General features: G+C 41.8%; 1 protein-coding gene across 2 annotated transcripts in view; it reads left to right on the forward strand.

The window, feature by feature from the left end:
- The window catches only part of CD2AP (CD2 associated protein), a 150,993-nt gene that overhangs the window by 27,174 nt on the left and 105,041 nt on the right, over positions 1-18,778 (forward strand). For both annotated transcript variants that reach the window (XM_032777591.2, XM_032777592.2), the window contains exon 2: positions 3,249-3,409. In XM_032777591.2, the coding sequence (XP_032633482.1) occupies positions 3,249-3,409 (161 nt within the window). The remainder of the gene's footprint in view (positions 1-3,248; positions 3,410-18,778) is intronic.

Consider the following 18,778-nt stretch of genomic DNA (forward strand, 5'->3'; position numbering starts at 1 on the left):
TAATTAAAGTAGCTATCTCTGCTGCCTTCTAGAAAGATCTTAATTGGCTTCAGGTGCCTTTATTAACCTGGATCAACTGCCATTTGGTTACCAGGGTACTAGGGATTTGTTTAGCCTGGGGCTAACATACCTGTTTCTCAGTACTTTACTGTAACCATCTGGCCTTGCCCCATCACACAAGCCTCTGAGTGCGACCTCCCTTATATATTAAAAACACTTTTTTATATATTTAACACCATTATAAATTCTGGAGGCAAAGCGGGATTTGGAGTGGAGGCTGACAGCTCGCGACCCCCCATGTAAGAACCTCATGACCTCCTGAGGGGTCCCAACCCACAGTTTCAGAACCCCTGTCTTAGACCAAGAGACGCACACAAACCACCTGAGGCTCCACACATCTTATCTCATCTACCCGCTGTGTTTTGAAGCAGGTCAACCAATCAGGCCAAATGTTGTGGTTATTTTAAAACTATGATCTATGCACAGGTGCACAGCTCATATTTTCCAAATACAGTCAATTGTCCTAATAGTGGTTAATGTGTCAGACACAAAATGTTTGAAAACAGCCCAAAGAAGTACTGCTTTACACCTTGACTATAGGTCTGCATTAAAAATATTTGAATTGGTCTAAAGAAGCGCGTGGTTGCTTTACACCTTGACCACAAGTCCGTATCTAATTTTGCAAAGCCTGCTTTTTTGAGCTAACCACAAGTCTACAATATTTTGTAGTTCGAATTTGCTACGCCTAATATTGCAAAACTTGTTTTTTGCAGCTGATCACAAGCCTACAATATTTCCTAGTCTCAACTTAGGAACTTGTTCTGATTGCTTTGCTTGACCTCTGAGGCTTCCAGAAGTTTTAGGCCCAACATTGAATAAGCTTGGCAATACTTTTTCTTGATATGACTTTATCACAGTAATCACAAGAACCTTTTTGGCATGTGATATATTCAACAGCCAAAACAGTCATTTTTGATGGGTGACACTCATTTCCACTTTCCTAGAACAGCGAAATGTTTGAGCACAATTTATAAAATAGCTTAGTAGGAGCTTTGTGAAAGTACAAAAATAAGTAATTAATTTAAAATCATCACTCCTGGGATAATTGAAAGTCCGTTAAAGCAGCCATGCATAGGACTTTTTTAAAATCTGGGTTTGAGCTTTTTTTGTTGGCTGCGATTTGATGTATGAAAGGCTAGAGGGGTTAAAAATTGAACAATATTAAAACAATGTTCAGAAGCAAAATATCAGGAACATCAAGTCATATCTTCTTGAGCTTTTTTTGGAGATGGTGTCAGTTGTATGTTGGTTATGAGCGTTTTAATTGACAAGATGGGACTGTTGAAAATTCATCACTGATATTCTTCCGACTTATAGCTTTATCATCCTGAAAAGCTGTCAGGGAGCCACAGCAGGTTTTCTGCACTAGTTTGGCCCTAGAAGGAGTCAGAGCAGGCTGGAGGTGACTCTAACTTATTCCAGTGAAGGATTGCCGTGGTGTAGCAGAGTTCCTCTGTGGCATGCCTACTACACCAGGAGTACTGGTGGTAGCTGGCTGAGGAGCTATCTGTCAGCGTTATGATACGGGGGAGTTCACCTCTGTCCATCTCCTTTGTACTCGCTCCTCTGATGAATTGGCTGCTAAAGACTTCATGGTTTAAAGGGATTAATAATGGTAAATGGGGGACTACAGAAATTCTGCATCCTGCCTAATTTATTTAGGGTGAGAAATTACATTTTTGTAACTGGTTTCTTTAGTGAATCAAGGTTAGTTTGTGTGTTTTTGTTTTATTTGCTTAGTAATCTGCTTTGTTCTGTTTGCTATCCCTTATAATCACCTAAAATCTGTCTTTTGTAATTAATAAACTTATTTCTTGTTTATAACATAACCCAGTTTGTGCAATCCATATTGGGGTTGGGGGTGCAAGAAGCTGTGCATATCTCTCTTCACATTAAAGGAGAGGGTGAATTTTTATGAGCTTATGCTGTGCAGATTTTTCTATACAGCGCAAGACAATATACCTTTGGGGTCTGTACTCTAAGGGAGGTGGGCACCTGAGTGCTGGGGCACGTCCTGTAAGCTGAGTCTTCCCAGAGTTGATCTCAGCGTCTATGTCTTTCTGCAGCTGGGTGTGGCCCTGCCTATGTGTGTGCTAGAGCAGGGGACTCCATACTTTTTTTGATCGCGCACCCTATCAGTAAAAATTTTTTGAGCATACACCCCCTGCTGCACTGACTCTATCGTTTTTGCCGAAGCACCCAAAAAAAAAAAGCTGCTTAGATTCCAGCCTGAACTGCCAAAGGGGGCGGGGCGGGGGAAAAGCCGACATTATAGCGTGTCAAACAGTGAACAACACATACCTGCAGATCAGTGAGTTTATGCTTCTCCCCCAGCACCCTGCTCTCTGTCGGCAAACTCTGACTCCCGCCTTATGAAGCAAAAAAAAAAAAATGCTCTCCTCCTGCTGCGGACCCCCAAAGATCCTGTTGCGCACACCCCACTTTGGAGACAACAGTGCTAGAGGAGGCTTAAGAGACTGGCTCAGCAAGACGGGGTAAAGGGGGCCCAGGCAGGCTCAGTGGTATCCCAGTACATCAGATGTCTCCTTACAAGGGGGGCAACCTGTCGCAGTGGTATAAACACTGTTTGGCAATGGAAAGGCTGTCTTAACAAACATGAGTGATTAATGGAATGATCAGACATAAAACAGAACTTTATTACCAAACAAGATACAAGTTGGCTGTATGCAATTCTCATTGTTTTTGTGCAACAAATGTATGCAAATATATTGCCAGGGTTCCCATGACTAAACTTTGCTGTGTCCGAGTTAGAGTTGTTTTCTCCATGCACATTATGCAAACTTTAAACATAATAGAGTGTGTTTTGTTTTTGGTGCAAATCTGTGATTAACATTTCTTGAATGAAACTTTCAAAGAAGCATCAATTTTGTAAATAAAACTGTACATGCACTGTTGTTTTCACGCACATAATAAAATCTATGTGCATAGGAGGCAACTGAACATTCACATGAGCGTGTACAAAATCACATGTACAATATTTGAAGTGAGGTTCTGAAAAACTGGCCCCCTTGTTTACTTAAAAAAAAAAAAAAATTGATCAAAAGAATTCTTTAGTGAGAGGTCCCTCTTATGTATAAATCACTTAATGCAGTGCATTAAAATAAGATGTTTCATATTTCCACATGTCAGAGTTAAGCACTGACTATTTCATTTCTTCCTTCTCTCAGTTGACTATATCGTGGAGTATGACTATGATGCCATACATGATGATGAGTTAACAATTCGTGTTGGAGAAATCATCAGAAATGTGAAAAAACTAGAAGAGGAAGGATGGCTAGAAGGGGAGCTAAATGGAAAAAGGGGCATGTTCCCTGACAATTTTGTTAAGGTAAGTGTGTGTTTGTGTTAATCTCAGTCTATTACTACCATCACATTGTAGCTCATTTATTATTTAAATATAGTAAATGAAATGACATAGCATTTACATTGGTATCAAGATACATTTTTGTGGCCATTTTATGTGGGTTTTTTTACTGATCTAATTTTTTAGTGTTTTCTAAAAATGCTTTCGTGTTTCAGAATAAAGTTAAAAGTAATAATGGTGCTGTCTATTCAGTTTCACTTTAGCAATTTTATGTCTGTATATTGACACAATATCCTTTCTTTTTCCAGTTGTGCCCATTTTCTGTTGTTTGTACTTGGGGCATTGCTGTGACAACTTAATTAAATAAAACCTAAATATATTACTGTGAAATTTTTTTTAAAGAAGCTTTACTTTTATTTTTAGCCTTGAGGGGAAAAGAAAAATGCCTTATTCTAGCTTGATTCACAAATGATTTTTGCTTGGTTCTTGCAAAGTAATTTGTACCTCCAGTAGTATGACTGATAAATCCAGTGTCAAACATTCAGCTGTTCCAATATGGTATATTACATCACTTATAATCTATGTAGTGGTCTTGATCTTTAATGTGTGTTGGTTCATAATGCACTTTTGAAATTTGAAGATTGCCTAATCTGCCAATTGTTTACTTGCCTGGTTTAGATCAGAGCATTCCTTGCTGAGAAGTGACACTTCATTTTGTGCTTTCTGATTTTTGACCGTCTCTTAGGATTCTTAGGTTTAAACTTTACTTTTAGAAATTATGATAAGAGAGTTTAGACAAGATTCTTTTCTTACTGTCTTGTGAAGCATAATTTATATTTGGTTTCTTTAAAAAACAGAACTCTGTACAGACCTATAATATGCCAATTACTATCTTTCGGTGTCTTAAAATGTAACTGGAAACTTGTCTAGTGTTTAATTTAATTAATATCTTAAACTTTGGTAATTTTCTCTATTTTGATTAGTTGTTGAAATAGCAAAATGATTGTCAATTCCACCCTTTATGCTGAGAGGAATTTTCAAAATATTCCTCTTGAGATAATCAAGTTTAGTAGTGGTGGTTTTTCCCTGTTTTTTTCACTGAGAGAGAAAGGAAAAGCAAAAAACCACAACAAACATGATGAGCTGGTGTAAATTCCAGTTTGCAATATCAGTTTGGCCCAAGATATTTTCTGTAAGTACAGATGGCTCTTTACAGAAATTTGTTTTTATTATATAATACAATTCTTTGAATTTACAGCACTTAGTAAACATTAGTGAGTTCGTTTTATTCCTTCCTATAGAGGTGGTGTGAAACTATTAGAGTAGTTCTATAGATGAGGTATCTGAGTGACTTTCTTAATGACTTACAGGAAGACGGTGTCAGAGATAGGAATAGAAACCAAGTCTCTGACTGGTCTTGTGGCTAAACCACAATACCCTCTTTCTTACTAACTGCAAAGCAGAGGTGACTAGGGTTTGAGTCTATGGTTACACCAACAGATTGATATATTTTTTTTAAACTCCTTGTGTGTATGTGGTCTACCTTTACATAGGGGTTTTGAGTTGATTTGTGGATGGAGTTTTTTTGTTTTGAATGTGTTCACTGTACCTCTGCCATGAAACATTGATATAGCAACTTTAGGCCACTGAATAATCTCTCAACTGGATTTTGTTGGACTAGAAAAAGATTTTTGAAATCAAATTAGTACTTGTCTGCTTAGCTTTATATATTTATGCAAATAACTTATGCTGTTGCCTACGTAGATAGAATTAGTGTTCTGAATTAGAACTGAGCTTCAGTAATATGTTTCACCATTGGAGACCTTGGGTATTTGACGAGGTGTGAGGGAAGTTGCTGGAGGAATTTCTTCCAGCCCGTTTTTAGGTGGTATTTGGAGATATTTTGCCTGAGTATTACAGTTAAATGCTCAGTTTCTAGGGCAGTCAGTACGACTGTTTTTATGAATCCTTCCATTTATTCACAGAATGTTTTGGCACAGGCTGCAAAAACTTTACTATTCTGCCTCTCACCTGGAGGGGACTATTTCTCCATTACGATTAGAAGGGAAGTTTTAGTTTTCGTGGCCATACACCCCTTCATCTCCCTGTGGAGGTTACCAACAATGGTACTGCCTCACAGAGTGGGATGGCCCTTTAAGGGAGCTGGCTTTAGTCCAAATTGTGACTAATTTGCTACATCCCATGTGGTGGATAATGAGTTTGAGGCTAAAGAATAGGTGATAGACTGTAGGTCGGGGTCAGCAACCTGCAGCATGCATGCCACAGGTGGCACGTGAGCCAATTTTTACTGGCTCACTGCTGCCAACTGGGGTCCCGGCTGCCGGCCTTGCTCAGCCCGCTGCTGACCTGAGTGAATGGAATGCCCGGCTGGCAGCAGGCTGAGCGAGGCCAGCAGCTCGGACCCCAGCTGGCAGGAGCCGGCAGCCGGAACCCCAGACCGGCAGCAGGCTGAGCCATTCAGCCCGCTGCTGGTCTGGGGTTCTGGCTGTCGGCCCCTTGCCAATCAGGGTCCCAGTCATTGACCCCGTCCGCCTGCTGCTGGCCTGGGATACCAGCCTGCTGCTGGCCCCGCTCACCTTGCTGCTGGTCTAGGGTTCCAGCTGCCTGGCTCCCTGCCAGCCGGAATCCAGGCCTCCAGCCCTGCAGCCCAAGGCTCTGCTCCTGGCCTGGTCTCAGTGCTCTGCAGCCCTTATCAAAAATTACACTACAGTTAGCTTAAAAACTTGAAAACTTAAAAACTTTCTATATTACAGTAATCGTTAAAACATGTATAATGTTAATAAATACATAGGTTTGATGAAACGAAGTAGTTGTACTTATCTGCCTAATATGTGTTTAGGTGATTTACCGTCTAAAAAAACTGACATGTCTCAGACCCCCAGAAAGGGCATCTCGCACCCCCAGGGGGTACATGCACCCCCGGTTAAGAACCATTGCGCTAAACTAATAAGATCTGCATTTTAATTTAGTTTTAAATGAAGCTTCTTAAATATTTTAAAAATATTGTTTAGTTTACATACAATAATAGTTTAGTTATAAACTTGTAGAGAGAGACCTTCTAAAAATGTTAATGTATTACCGGTGTGGGAAATCTTAAATTAGAGTGAATAAATGAAGACTTGGCACACCATTTCTGAAAGGTTGCCACCCCAGCTATAGGTCATCTGGTTGTTAGATAAGAAAGTCAGCAAACAACTTAGTGAGACCTGCAGGGAGCAGGAAGGCACCTGCAGGAGACCCAGACTCAGACCTATGGGTCAGGTAAAAGGACTTGAAAGGGGACTGTCCATATACCAAGTAGGTAGAAGACCTGGCTAAAGGTACCTGCTGTGTGGGCAGGGATGGGGACCTTATGAGGAAGAGACTTAAGCAAGGTCTACGCTACAGGGTTAAGTCAACCAAAGTTACGCAACTCCAGCTACGTGATAATGTAGCTGGAGTCGATGTAGCTTAGGCCGACTTATTGCGGTATCTACTCTGCGCTGGGTCAATGGGAGAAACTCTCCTGTTGACTTACCTTATGCTTCTCTTTCTGGTGGAGTACTGGAGTCGATAGGAGAGCGATCTGCTAAATCGACCACTAGGGGATCGATTGCTGCAGAGTCGATCCACGGTAAATGTAGACCTGTCCTTTGTAGGGGCTAGGGAAGAGGACCTGGCTTAGCTGAGTAGATTTGTGTTGGATTGTTTAGGTTTTGAACAATAAACCTATCCTTGAAGAAAGAGAGTGAAATTCTGCTGCTGTTGGGAGCTTTATTTGATGCTTTACATGGACCACTTGTGATTTTTGTGGTATATACACTGGATGAAGCCAGTCATATAACCCATTGTACAGGTATTGCATGGTAACTCTGTCATTGCCGACCTGGGATGGATTAGAATTTGAATCCCTTGCCCTTCTTGTATAAGATGTTCTAATATACAGTGACAAGAGAGGCTGTCGAGCTTTGTAAAAAGCTCTGATAAAACCAGACAGCTTTTCAGTACATTTTCAAATGCTTGCTGCTTTTACGGAAATTATACAGAATTTACCAAAAATGCTCATCTGCATCAAAACATCTGGAAAAAGATGGGGAAAAATTGGTCTAGACTTGCTGGCTGTTGCCAGCTTTGTCAGGTTACTTGTCTCTCTCTCATTAATCATGTCAAATAGTGAAAAAAGTCCTCTTGCTTGGGAGCCTTGGACAATTCACAGCTGCTGCCAGGCAACAGATGGCTGCTTCTTGCCTGCCTGAAGGACAACCAAAATGTCAATCAGAGGATTATGGTGTAGACCTAATTGATGAGTTAGATGCCCCAGATCCTGGTTGTATCAGCATCACAGCTGAAACAGATCATAATGTTTTTTCTTTCTATGCTCTGTTATGAGATACGGGTGGCATAAGTGTGTTGCTAAATCTACCATAAGCCAAATTCTTTTTAACTAATTACGGCTTCTATATCAAAGCTTAAACAAGTGGTCTGAAAAAGCAATATTGGGACTTGGTTAGTATCTGTGAAAATCATTTAACTGATTTAGGTGCCCAACTTTGTGCACCTAATGTTTGGAAAATATTGCTTGGTGCAAATAAACTTAATTACTATTTTTAGTCTTTGTCAAAGAGTGGTTTTTTTCATAGTTTTTAAGTGGGCTCAATCAATCTTTTTTTAGGGTCATTTAGAACCCCAAAGGGTAAACTAATTTGGTTAGTCTAGTGGGGAGTAGCATTTGGATTGTTAACATTTTTGTGGGGTATTTAAACTCATTAATCTCACAGAATACTAGTTTTGTGTGAGATCTATACTAATAAATGGCTCTCAGCTATTAAACCTGTAGTAAAGAAAGCACAGGTTAGCTGACAAATCCTATTTGCAGAGTTATGATAAGATTAATGGCAGTACTGTATAAACAAGGAAGTGGATAATTATGTTAATTTCAAATGCCAATGGATAGAGAGAAAAAATGTTGAAAGTATGTTTCATGAATGGTATGGTGAGGATGACGACACTGAAAGTACACTTGCATATGCTGTCGGCAATTATGGAAGGATCTCTGTTGCTCCTAGCACAGTCACAGTTTTCCTCTTGTACCTGCACAATACTTACCTATACAGGTAAACACCTGAAGAAGGGCAGAAGTCCAAGGAAGCTCAGTGGTGCCTGGCCACTAGAGTGCCAGCTGGTAATAGGCACTCCCTGCAGGTTTAACTCCTGTTTTGGCCACGCTTCCCTGACACTGCATGTTTGTGTTGCTGGGCTGTTTCCATGCAATAATATTATTTTGTGAATGAGGACGAGAGCACAAGATCATAAGCTGACCCTGCTGGGGGAAGCTGGGCTGCTGACAGAGCCTGCATAGTGTAATATGATAGTAAATCTGTGTGCCAGTGTTGCAGTACCACTATCAAAAAATAGATCCAGGCAAAAATGTTTGTCTGACGAAAAAGGGCAATTTGATCAGGCAAAAATATTTTGGAGCTTGTGAGGTATTGCAAGTGCTGGTGTTAAAAGGGGAACTAAAATCATGTGAGAACCTTAATGATCTTAGAACTACAGAAGAATACGAGTGGCTGAATAACTTGTCGCTATCCAGCTCACAAGTTTATTTTAACACAATAGGTAGGAGTTACTAAACGTTTCAGTTGTAGATTTAACAAGAAATCTTGTGTTTCTTATTCATTATACAGTAGTGATGTATTCCACAAAGTGCAGTGAAGGCAATCTTTAGGTACACTTCACCTCCTTTTCTATGTAATAAGGTGCATCTCTATAATTCCTTAAATACCCTACGAAGGGTTTATACATGTCTTGTTGTCACAGGCTGCACTTTTCTTTGTAAACAATGTTGCATAATTCCTTTAGAGGCACGTGGCCTTCCAACTTCAAAAATTTTTGGGAACGTCTTATTTGGACTTTCTTAAGGAGGATATTGCTACATGGTTTTATTTTTCCTGACCATTGGGTCTGCTGTTTACTCCAGACATGCCTTTTTTTCATGATAGTTATTTAAAATTGAGAACTCTATAAATTCCTTTAAGAGACACTCAACTTGAACTGTGATTTTGATTAGGGTTTGTGTGTTTTGTTTTTAAATCAAATAATAAATGTACACCTGTCCATTTTTTGGTTTTAAAATCACATTTTCCTATTTAAAAACATCTAGTTGTGTTGTGGAAGACCTATGTACACACACATGGAAACTTACTGTACAGGAAAAGAAGTGACACCATACATTTAACAATATGATACATGACGAAAATGGGAGAGGGAAGGATTTGGGGGGATCTTTTTTCTCCAGTTTCAGATGTTACTTGTAACAATAGTAGGTTAAAAATTTGACAAATGATTAATTTTTTTTAACTTGGGTTCGTTCCAGCATCTGGAACTTCCTGAAATTTGATTAGTTTATTGTGAACTTGCCTGGTCTAGCAGCAAGAATATTATTTCAAAAAATCTTTTGATTACAGAAAAAGAGCTGCCCAGTACTTAAAATATAGCAAAGCAAAAGAGCCTCAGATTTTACTTATATTAATCTCTGAATTAAATACTTGCTTCTTTTCACATGTTAGTAGTAGAACTAGTTTTATCATTTGCTCAAGGCAGTAGTCTAAGGGAGGAGCAACAGATGGATTTATTAGCAGTTTCTGTGAGTTAAGGTAGACAAGCTTATTAAATAGATCGAGGTGATACTTTGGCTATATAAACACATACTACCTTTTTGAGTATATCTCTGGTATGAGCCATTTCTCTTTAGTAGCTCACTCTGGAGGACAAATCTGCATCAGAAATATGTTGGAGAAAAGGATTTTTTTTTTTTCCCCCTGCACAGGTGCATGCAGCTGCCTTTACAAACTTAGTACTGAGCCAGGAACCTTTTCAGGTTAATACATGAACTTTGCTCGGTACAGCATTTTTCTTCCTCCCTCAAAACAAAAAAAACCCTCAGACACTGGGTGTGTTCAGGCAAATGTCTTTGGAAACGGTAAGCTCATTTATTTCTTTATCTCAGTGCTCTTAGAATGAAATAATTTAAAACTTTCACTTTAGTGAATGTCAGGAGTGATTAACTAGGTAGTTGTGGTGGTGTTCCCTCTTAAACATTTGGTTTAATTCACTTTGCAGTCAAAACACTGTACTCATTGTAGTCCTAGGGCTCTGAGATGTTCATTCTAAAAAATATTTGTTAGGTTTATTTGTATTTTATTTTGCGTTGGGTTAATTCAGTTTCTTTGCAGTATATTTGCGCACTTAAGAATTATACTGAACTATGATATCTGTCTGAAGGAGATTTCATTTGAAAAAGAGTGACTTATTGATATTTCTAGAGACATGGTAACATTTCTTCCGTCATTTTGTGATTTGGAAGTTTACCAGCCTTCTCTTAAAAAAAAAAAAAAAAAAATCATTGATTGCCTTTGTTTAAAATAAGTGTCTTGGAATTACAATGGTAAGACAAAGATGACTTTCACTTTTTTCAAATGCTGTATTTTGTGGCATTTTAACTAAACCTTCATTGATGGTATCTTATTAATTATGACTAAGAACATGCTATTAAGTACAAAAAAAGGCTCAGCTGACAAGTGTTTTCAAATGTAATGTCTCCTCCATAAATCTCTTCTTTAAAAATAGAAAATTGAATTTACCCAGGGTTTGAAACAGGAAGTCTGGGATCAAGAGGAATTTTTATGAACATGCTGGACTAGAGAGTGACATCCTTTTACTAGTATTGTACTCTGTTAAAGTTAGATACTAGAGCAAACGCTTTTTTAAAAATAAGTTGTCCTTTCAGTATGGTATAAACATTTCTTATTTTTATATTACTATTTGCTACAAAGATTTTTAATGTATCCAGCATCAAAAAGAACCCCCAAAGGAAATCTTTAATTATTTTCTTAAAAATCTATCTTGGGACATGGGGGAATTTACAGTAAAGGAGCTTTCCTCAGTGACCAGAGAAGCACAGGAAGCTTGTAATTCCACTGGAACTTTTCATGATGACAGCTATATGACAGCACGCATGGAGAGTATATGTCTGTCTGATTTTTTTTTCATGGTTTAAGGTCTTGAAGGGACATTAGATCATCTACTCTGACCTCCTGTATATCGTAGGTAGGGCCCTTTGTTTTTGGTTTTTATTTATTTTTTTTTCCTGGGAATTTATCTGCGAGATACGCCTATATTGAGCCTAAAGACTTTAGTTAGTCCAAAGCTGCTTGCTTTTTTTTCACCCCACCTTGTCCACAACTTATGGCATTTTGCTCTTACCTAGAGAATTTATATGGCCCCACCATCATAGTATCTGACTGCCTCATAATCTTTAATTTATTTTTTCTCACAACCCCCCCTTTGAGATTGGGAGATACTCTTATCCCTGTTTGTACAAATGAAGAACTGAGGCACAGAGAGCTAAAGTGACTTTCTCAGTGTCACACAGGAAGTCTGAGATGAAACATTGATGTATTAAGTGGCAGAGCCTCATCAGCTTCTAGTTTAAGGTCATCAGTGGAACAAAGGCAGTTAATTGAATTCTAGAAATGATAATTTTGCTACATGGTTGTGTATGTGTATTGTAGGCTGCTCTTTGCAGATGTATGTTAAGATTTACTTTAGACCAGTCTTATCCTATCAAACACGATTGGTGGTCTTGGACTGAGTTATCTTCTCTTCTTGTCTTATTAAAGCACTGGAGGTCCATGCTGGCTCTTTCACTGAGAAGAGAATTGGATGTAAATGCGGGAAAAACTAATCTGCACCAGTCTGTATAGATTGGTGGTTAGATGGTGCGCTCTACCATATATACTCGTCCATTAGCCTGTTCGTTTATAAGTCGACCCCCCCCAAGATGGATAGGTAAAAATGGCAAAAATTGTATGATCCTTTCATAAGCTGACCCTGTATTTTAGGGGTTGGCAAACTTTGGCTCCCTGTCCCTTAGGGTAAGCCACTGTTGGGCTGGGACATTTTGTTTACCTGAAGCATCTGCAGGCACAGAGCCCTTCAGCTCCCAGTGGCCGCGGTTTGCCATTCCCAACCAATGAGAGCTGTGGGAAGCAGTGCGGGCCGAGGGATATGCTGGCCACCACTTCCTGCAGCTCTCATTGACTGGGAACGGCAAACTGTGAGCAGTGGGATCTGTGGAGCTCTGTGCCTGCAAACGCTCTAGGTAAAGAAAACATCCCGACCTGCTAGCAGCTTACCCTGACAGGCCAGGATCCAAAGTTTGCCAACCCCTGATCTACAATGACAATGTATTAGATATTCAATTCAATAATTCAGTAGAGTTTAAAATAGTCAACTTTTGGTGTAGACCTGTTGATAAGCTGACCCCTTCTCTTTGATGCTTCACCTTTTTACCAAAAAAAAAAAAAAAAAAATGCGGCTTATGAGGGTATGTATGGTATATAAAGATTTCAGGAGCTGAATGTTAGCATATTTCTTAACTCATATCAGAAAAGAGTCCAATTTATTTTCTTGTAGTGAGTTTTAAGCATGAAGTGTCAAAGGCCTGTTTCTGCTCCATTTGCTCCTATTGGCTGTATTGATAATTTAAGGTTCTTCAAGTAGATGCAGAAGTGTATTCCACGTAGGTGAGTATCCGCTCCACATGCTGTAGCTGGGGACTTTTGCCTAGCAGTATCCAATAGAGGGATGCTGCTCATGCCTTGTGTCTGCAGCTCTCCCTCCCCCCCGGCTATACGAGCTGGTGCTGCCCCACCCCCCCTCAGTTCCTTCTCTCCCCCTGTCGGCCGGAGGTGGAGCATGAAAACAACAAGCATACAATTTATTCTCTCAGCCTCGTTGGTTATATGTAGTTAATGGTTTAGTTAGAGTTAGTGTAAAAGTTATAGATTATAGTATAGTAGTAGCTGTAGTGTGCACTGGTGATGCCCTCACCGGGGTTCAAGCATTGCCCTTCATGTGGAGGAGAAATTCCCAACAGTGGCCCCCCCACACAAGGTGCTTGCTTTGCCTTGGTGAAGCCCACCTCAGAGAGAACTATTGGATCTGTAGATTGCTCAAGAAGAGGACTCAGGTGGCGCAGCATCTTCTCCTTAAGCAGCACCTGCTTGAACAGGCCTCGATACACTGACCTCGGTACTGCCAGTGGTCAGATGCTTGGAGAAGCACTATTTTGTGCCCGTTCAGGGATATGAGGCCATCTGACCTGAAACTCCCTGGTGGTCATGGTGGTGAATGACAGAGTCTGGAAGGGCAGGTTCAAGTCCATCCTCAAGGCAAGAGACTCTAAGCGCCTGGACCTTTTGGGCAGAAAGATATATACCACCTCTTCACTAGGACTGAGGATCACGAACCAGCAAGGTTTGCTGGCCAAGTATGACTTTTTCTTAATTAGTTGGTTATGGCCAGATTTGAAGAACAATTGCTTGGGGCTTCTCATGAGGAATTTGGGGCATTTGTCACTAAGGGCTGCTTGGTGGCCAAAATGTCTCTGCAGTCTGCCCTTGATATTGTGGACACTTGGGCCAGGGAAATGGCCTTGGCAATTACTATGAGGAAGGCTTCCTGGCTCCAAAACTCATGACTCTCTCTGGATGTCCATCAAGCTATTGGGGAGTTGCCTTTTGAGTCCATTTTCCGACAAGACTGATGAAATCCTGCATTCCTTTAAGGATTTGAGGGCTATTTTAAGGTCTTTGGGGGTGTATATACTATCCGCACGGATGATATTGTGGGGCACAGCATCCTTTTATGTATCCCTTCTGCCGAGGTAGTGAGACTACTCCAGAAAGAGGGACAGGTCTTTTTAAGAGGAAGCATTCTGGTTCAGGACCTAGCTGATCTACGCGCCTTCCCTCGGTGCCAGCTAAGCACTCATTTTCACTGTTTGGTCCAGAGCACTGTTCCAGTTATTCTTCCTTCATTGTCCCCCTGTTTGTCTAGGGACAGGCTGTCCTGCTTTTACAGTGCTTGTTTCTCGATCACCTCTGATAGCTGGGTCCTAGACACTGTCAGATGAGGCTATGCCATTCAGTTACTCTCCATGGGTTCTTACCACCCCTTCCTTATGTTTCTTCAGGGACCCCTCTCACAAGAAACTCCCCTTTGAGCAGGTCAGCTCTCTGCTAGTGTTGTGAGTGGTGGAGGAGGTTCCACAAGAACACCAGGGTCATGGGTTCTACTCCCAGTATTTCCTGATACCAAAATCCAAGGGTGTGATGAGACCCATCTTCGACCTCCGCTGATTCAACAAATTAATCAAATATGTGAGGTTCCACATGGTCACTCTATCAACTATCTGTCTCAGAATGACTGGTTTGCTGCTCTAGACCGTCAAGACTCATACTTTCATCTGGTCATTTGACCGAGGCACACGAAGTTTCTTTGCTTCATGGTGGTAGACTGCCACTTTCAGTACATAGTTCTCCTGTTCAGCTTCTCTTCTGCCCCCCGACTTTTCACCAAATGCATGGTGGTGGTCTTGGTGTACCTCAGGAGGAAGGGAATCCATATCTTCCCCTACCTCAATGACTAACTGCTGAAGGGCAGGTCCAGAGAGGAGGTTGACACCACACTATGTTTATGCAACTATTTGGGATTCATTCTACACACCAAAATCAAACTTAGCTCCCCGTTAGCATACAGAGTTTACTGGGGCCCTTTTAGATTCCACAAGGTCAAGGTCTCAAAACTACAATACCCGCATGAGGAAATAAGGAAACAGATCAACAGAGCCAGATGTGTACCCAGAAGCCTCCTACTGCAAGACAAACCCAAGAAAGAAATCAAGAGGACTCCACTGGCCATCACATACAGTCCCCAGCTAAAACCCCTCCAACGCATCATCAGGGATCTACAACCCATCCTGGACAATGATCCCACACTTTCACAGGCCTTGGGTGGCAGGCCAGTCCTCGCCCACAGACAACCTGCCAACCTGAAACATATTCTCACCAGTAACTGCACACCGCACCATAGTAACTCTAGCTCAGGAACCAATCCATGCAACAAACCTCGATGCCAACTCTGCCCACATATCTACACCAGCGACACCATCATAGGACCTAACCAGATCAGCCACACCATCACTGGTTCATTCACCTGCACGTCCACCAATGTAATATACGCCATCATATGCCAGCAATGCCCCTCTGCTATGTACATCGGCCAAACTGGACAGTCACTACGGAAAAGGATAAATGGACACAAATCAGATATCAGGAATGGCAATATACAAAAACCTGTAGGAGAGCACTTCAACCTCCCTGGCCACACTATAGCAGACCTTAAGGTGGCCATCCTGCAGCAAAAAAACTTCAGGACCAGACTTCAAAGAGAAACTGCTGAGCTTCAGTTCATCTGCAAATTTGACACCATCAGCTCTGGACTAAACAAAGACTGTGAATGGCTTGCCAATTACAGAACCAGTTTCTCCTCCCTTGGTTTTCACACCTCTACTGCTAGAACAGGGCCTCATCCTCCCTGATTGAACTAACCTCGTTATCTCTAGCTTGCTTGCTAGCATATATATACCTGCCCCTGGAAATTTCCACTACCTGCGTCTGACGAAGTGGGTATTCACCCACGAAAGCTCATGCTCCAAAACGTCTGTTAGTCTATAAGGTGCCACAGGATTCTTTGCTGCTTTTACAGATCCAGACTAACACGGCTACCCCTCTGATACTTGACACAAGGTCAAGGGCATTTCTGCTGACTGACCACTTCCAGGTGATTTGATAGCTATCTTAGTCTGCAGTCATAACTGTCCATGACAGTCCACATATGTCTGAGCCTGTAAAGCCACGTGGCTGCTTGCAGGTTACGTCTTTGTTGTCTTTGTATGTGGCTCAGGACAGTTTACCATCCTGTGTTGCACTCTCTGGAGAGGTTGGTTCACCTTCCTCCATCAGTCCTGGAGTCCTTGCATGGGTGGGAGTCCCCATGCAATGTATGCCAATGGGTCCACTGTGCTTTGTCCTCTTGAACCAAGTCATTGGTTACCAGCATGTCCCTTATGTGTTTGGGAGCGCATCTGGACTCATTGAGGGGGTAAGGCCTCTGGTTGGAACAGGAGGCCTTGCTCCATATCAATGTGCCGGTGCTTTGGGCCATCCATGACATATATTGTGCCTTCTGGGACCATATCAGGAATTCAGTAGTTCACATACTCACCAACAATACCACTGTGACGTACTATGTGAGAAAAGAGTGGGGAGCCCACTCCAAATCACTTTGTCTGGAGGCAATCAATCTGTGGCAGTTCTGCATCTAAAAAGACATCACCCTGATAGCTACCACTTATCAAGGGTGCAGAACCGCCTCGCAAATCATCTCAGCAGGTTTTTCTTCCCAAGCCACAAATGGTCCTTGATGGTTGAGGTCCTTCGGATGGCTGTTGCGATGTGGGTTATCCCCACTATTGACTTCTTCATGGTGAGGTAAAACAGGAATTGTTATCTATTCTGTCCTTGGAAGGGGCTTAGTTTGGGCTTCTTCTCCGACGCTTTCCACTGCAGATGGCAGTCGATTCTTCTGTAGTCATTTCCTCATATCCCAGTCATTCCCCAGATCATTGCCGAGCCCAAGGTGGATTGAGCCAGCATGGCTAAGACAATGCTGGTTCTTGGACCTCCTTGCTCTGTCAGTCTAGCCTCCTATGCTGCTTTGTCTCCTTCCTTACCTCCTCACACAGGACTGGGGCTGGATCCTGCATCCAGTGATGCATCCTTGCACCTTATGGTGTGGCTGCTGCATGGCTGAACAAGGAGAAAGAGTGCTGCTCGGAGGCTGTCCAACTGGTCCTACTTAACAGTAGGAAGCCTTCCACTAAAACATCTTACTTGGTGAAATAGAAGAGGTTTTCCATGTGGTCTTTGTTCTGTGGGGCCCATCTGGTGGAGACTTCCATCCAGGACGTATTGGAGTATCTGCTATACCTTCAGGAAGCAGGTTTAGCACTCAGTTCTCTGAGAGTGCACTTGGCAGCAATATTAGGGTTCCATCCACTTATCCGAAGAAAATTGTTTTTCTCCAATGCCATAGTGATGAGATTTTTGAAAGGACTTTTTTCTGCCTGCATCCTCCAGTCCAAGAGCTGGTTCCCTTGTGAGACCTGAACATGGTTTTAGCAGCTCTAACGGGGCCTCCATTAGAGGCCCTGGCTTACTGTCCAGTGCCGCTGCTGTCTCAGAAAACAGCATTCTTGATAGCCATTACCTCTGGCAGGAGGGTGGGTGAGTTGCAGACCCTGATGGCGGGGCCTCCTTACTTATAGTCCTTTGGGGACAAGGTTGTGCTCTGGCCATGGCAGAAGTGTGTATGTGAGGTAGTCTCTCAATTTCATTTAAACTAGGAGATGTTTTTTCTTGTATTTTTCCCCAAGCTGCATTCCTCCCCAGAGGAGCAACGCCTCCATGTGTTAGATGGTGTTTAGCTTTGTATCTGGACAGGACTGAACAGTTTAATGCTTTGCCTCATCTGTTTGTTTCATATGTAAGCTGCATGAAGGGACAAGTGGTGTCTGTGCAGACCATCGCCAGACTGACAACATCTTGTATCAAGACTGCATGTGAAATAGTGTCGGCTATGCATCCTTAGCAGATACAGGCACATTCAACGACAGGAGAGGCAACATCAGTAGGATTCCTCAATGATGTTTCCATATTGAACATTTGTAGGACGGTAACATGGTTGTCCATACATACACTTATGGACTATTATGTGATCACCATTTCTTCCAGCGTGGATGGTAATGTCAGAAGAGCAGTCCTGCGTTCCTTACTCAGAGTACAAGCCCTGTCTCTGGATGTGGGTACTGCTCACTAGTCACCTACTTGGAATACATGTCTGCATCTACTTGAAGAAGAAGAAGAAACAGTTTCTTACTGTAACTGTGGTTTTTCAAGATGTGATGCAGATATATATTCCACGAGCCACCTCTGTCCTTTCTGCATCGGAGTCTTCTCCTGAACTTTTGGTAGGAAGGAACTGAGGGATGTCGGGGCAATGATACCTCATATGCCCCGGCGGAGGGTCTTCAGTTGCAATGTGCGAGTGCTGTCCCTCTACAGCTACTTCAGGGCAAAAGTCTCTGGTTCTGGTACGCCAGGTGTGTGCACACCTACTTGGAATACAGTAAGTAACCATTTCTTTCCTGTTGTCCCTATTTCATTTTTTAGGATATGCAGGCTCTATATGTATTGATTGTCCTTTCTGTTCTTAGTGTGAGGCTAGTGCCACCACAGCTGATCAGCTATTTAAGCATTTCATACTCTGTTCATCATTATAGTATCAAATATCAGAGGGGTAGCCGTGTTAGTCTGAATCTGTAAAAGCAGCAGAGAATCCTGTGGCACCTTATAGACTAACAGATGTTTTGGATCATGAGCTTTCGTGGGTGAATACCCACTTTGTCAGATGAATGTAGTGGAAATT

The sequence above is a fragment of the Chelonoidis abingdonii genome, chromosome 3 (genome assembly GCF_003597395.2).
Source record: "Chelonoidis abingdonii isolate Lonesome George chromosome 3, CheloAbing_2.0, whole genome shotgun sequence".
NCBI classification, from domain to species: Eukaryota; Metazoa; Chordata; order Testudines; family Testudinidae; genus Chelonoidis; species Chelonoidis abingdonii.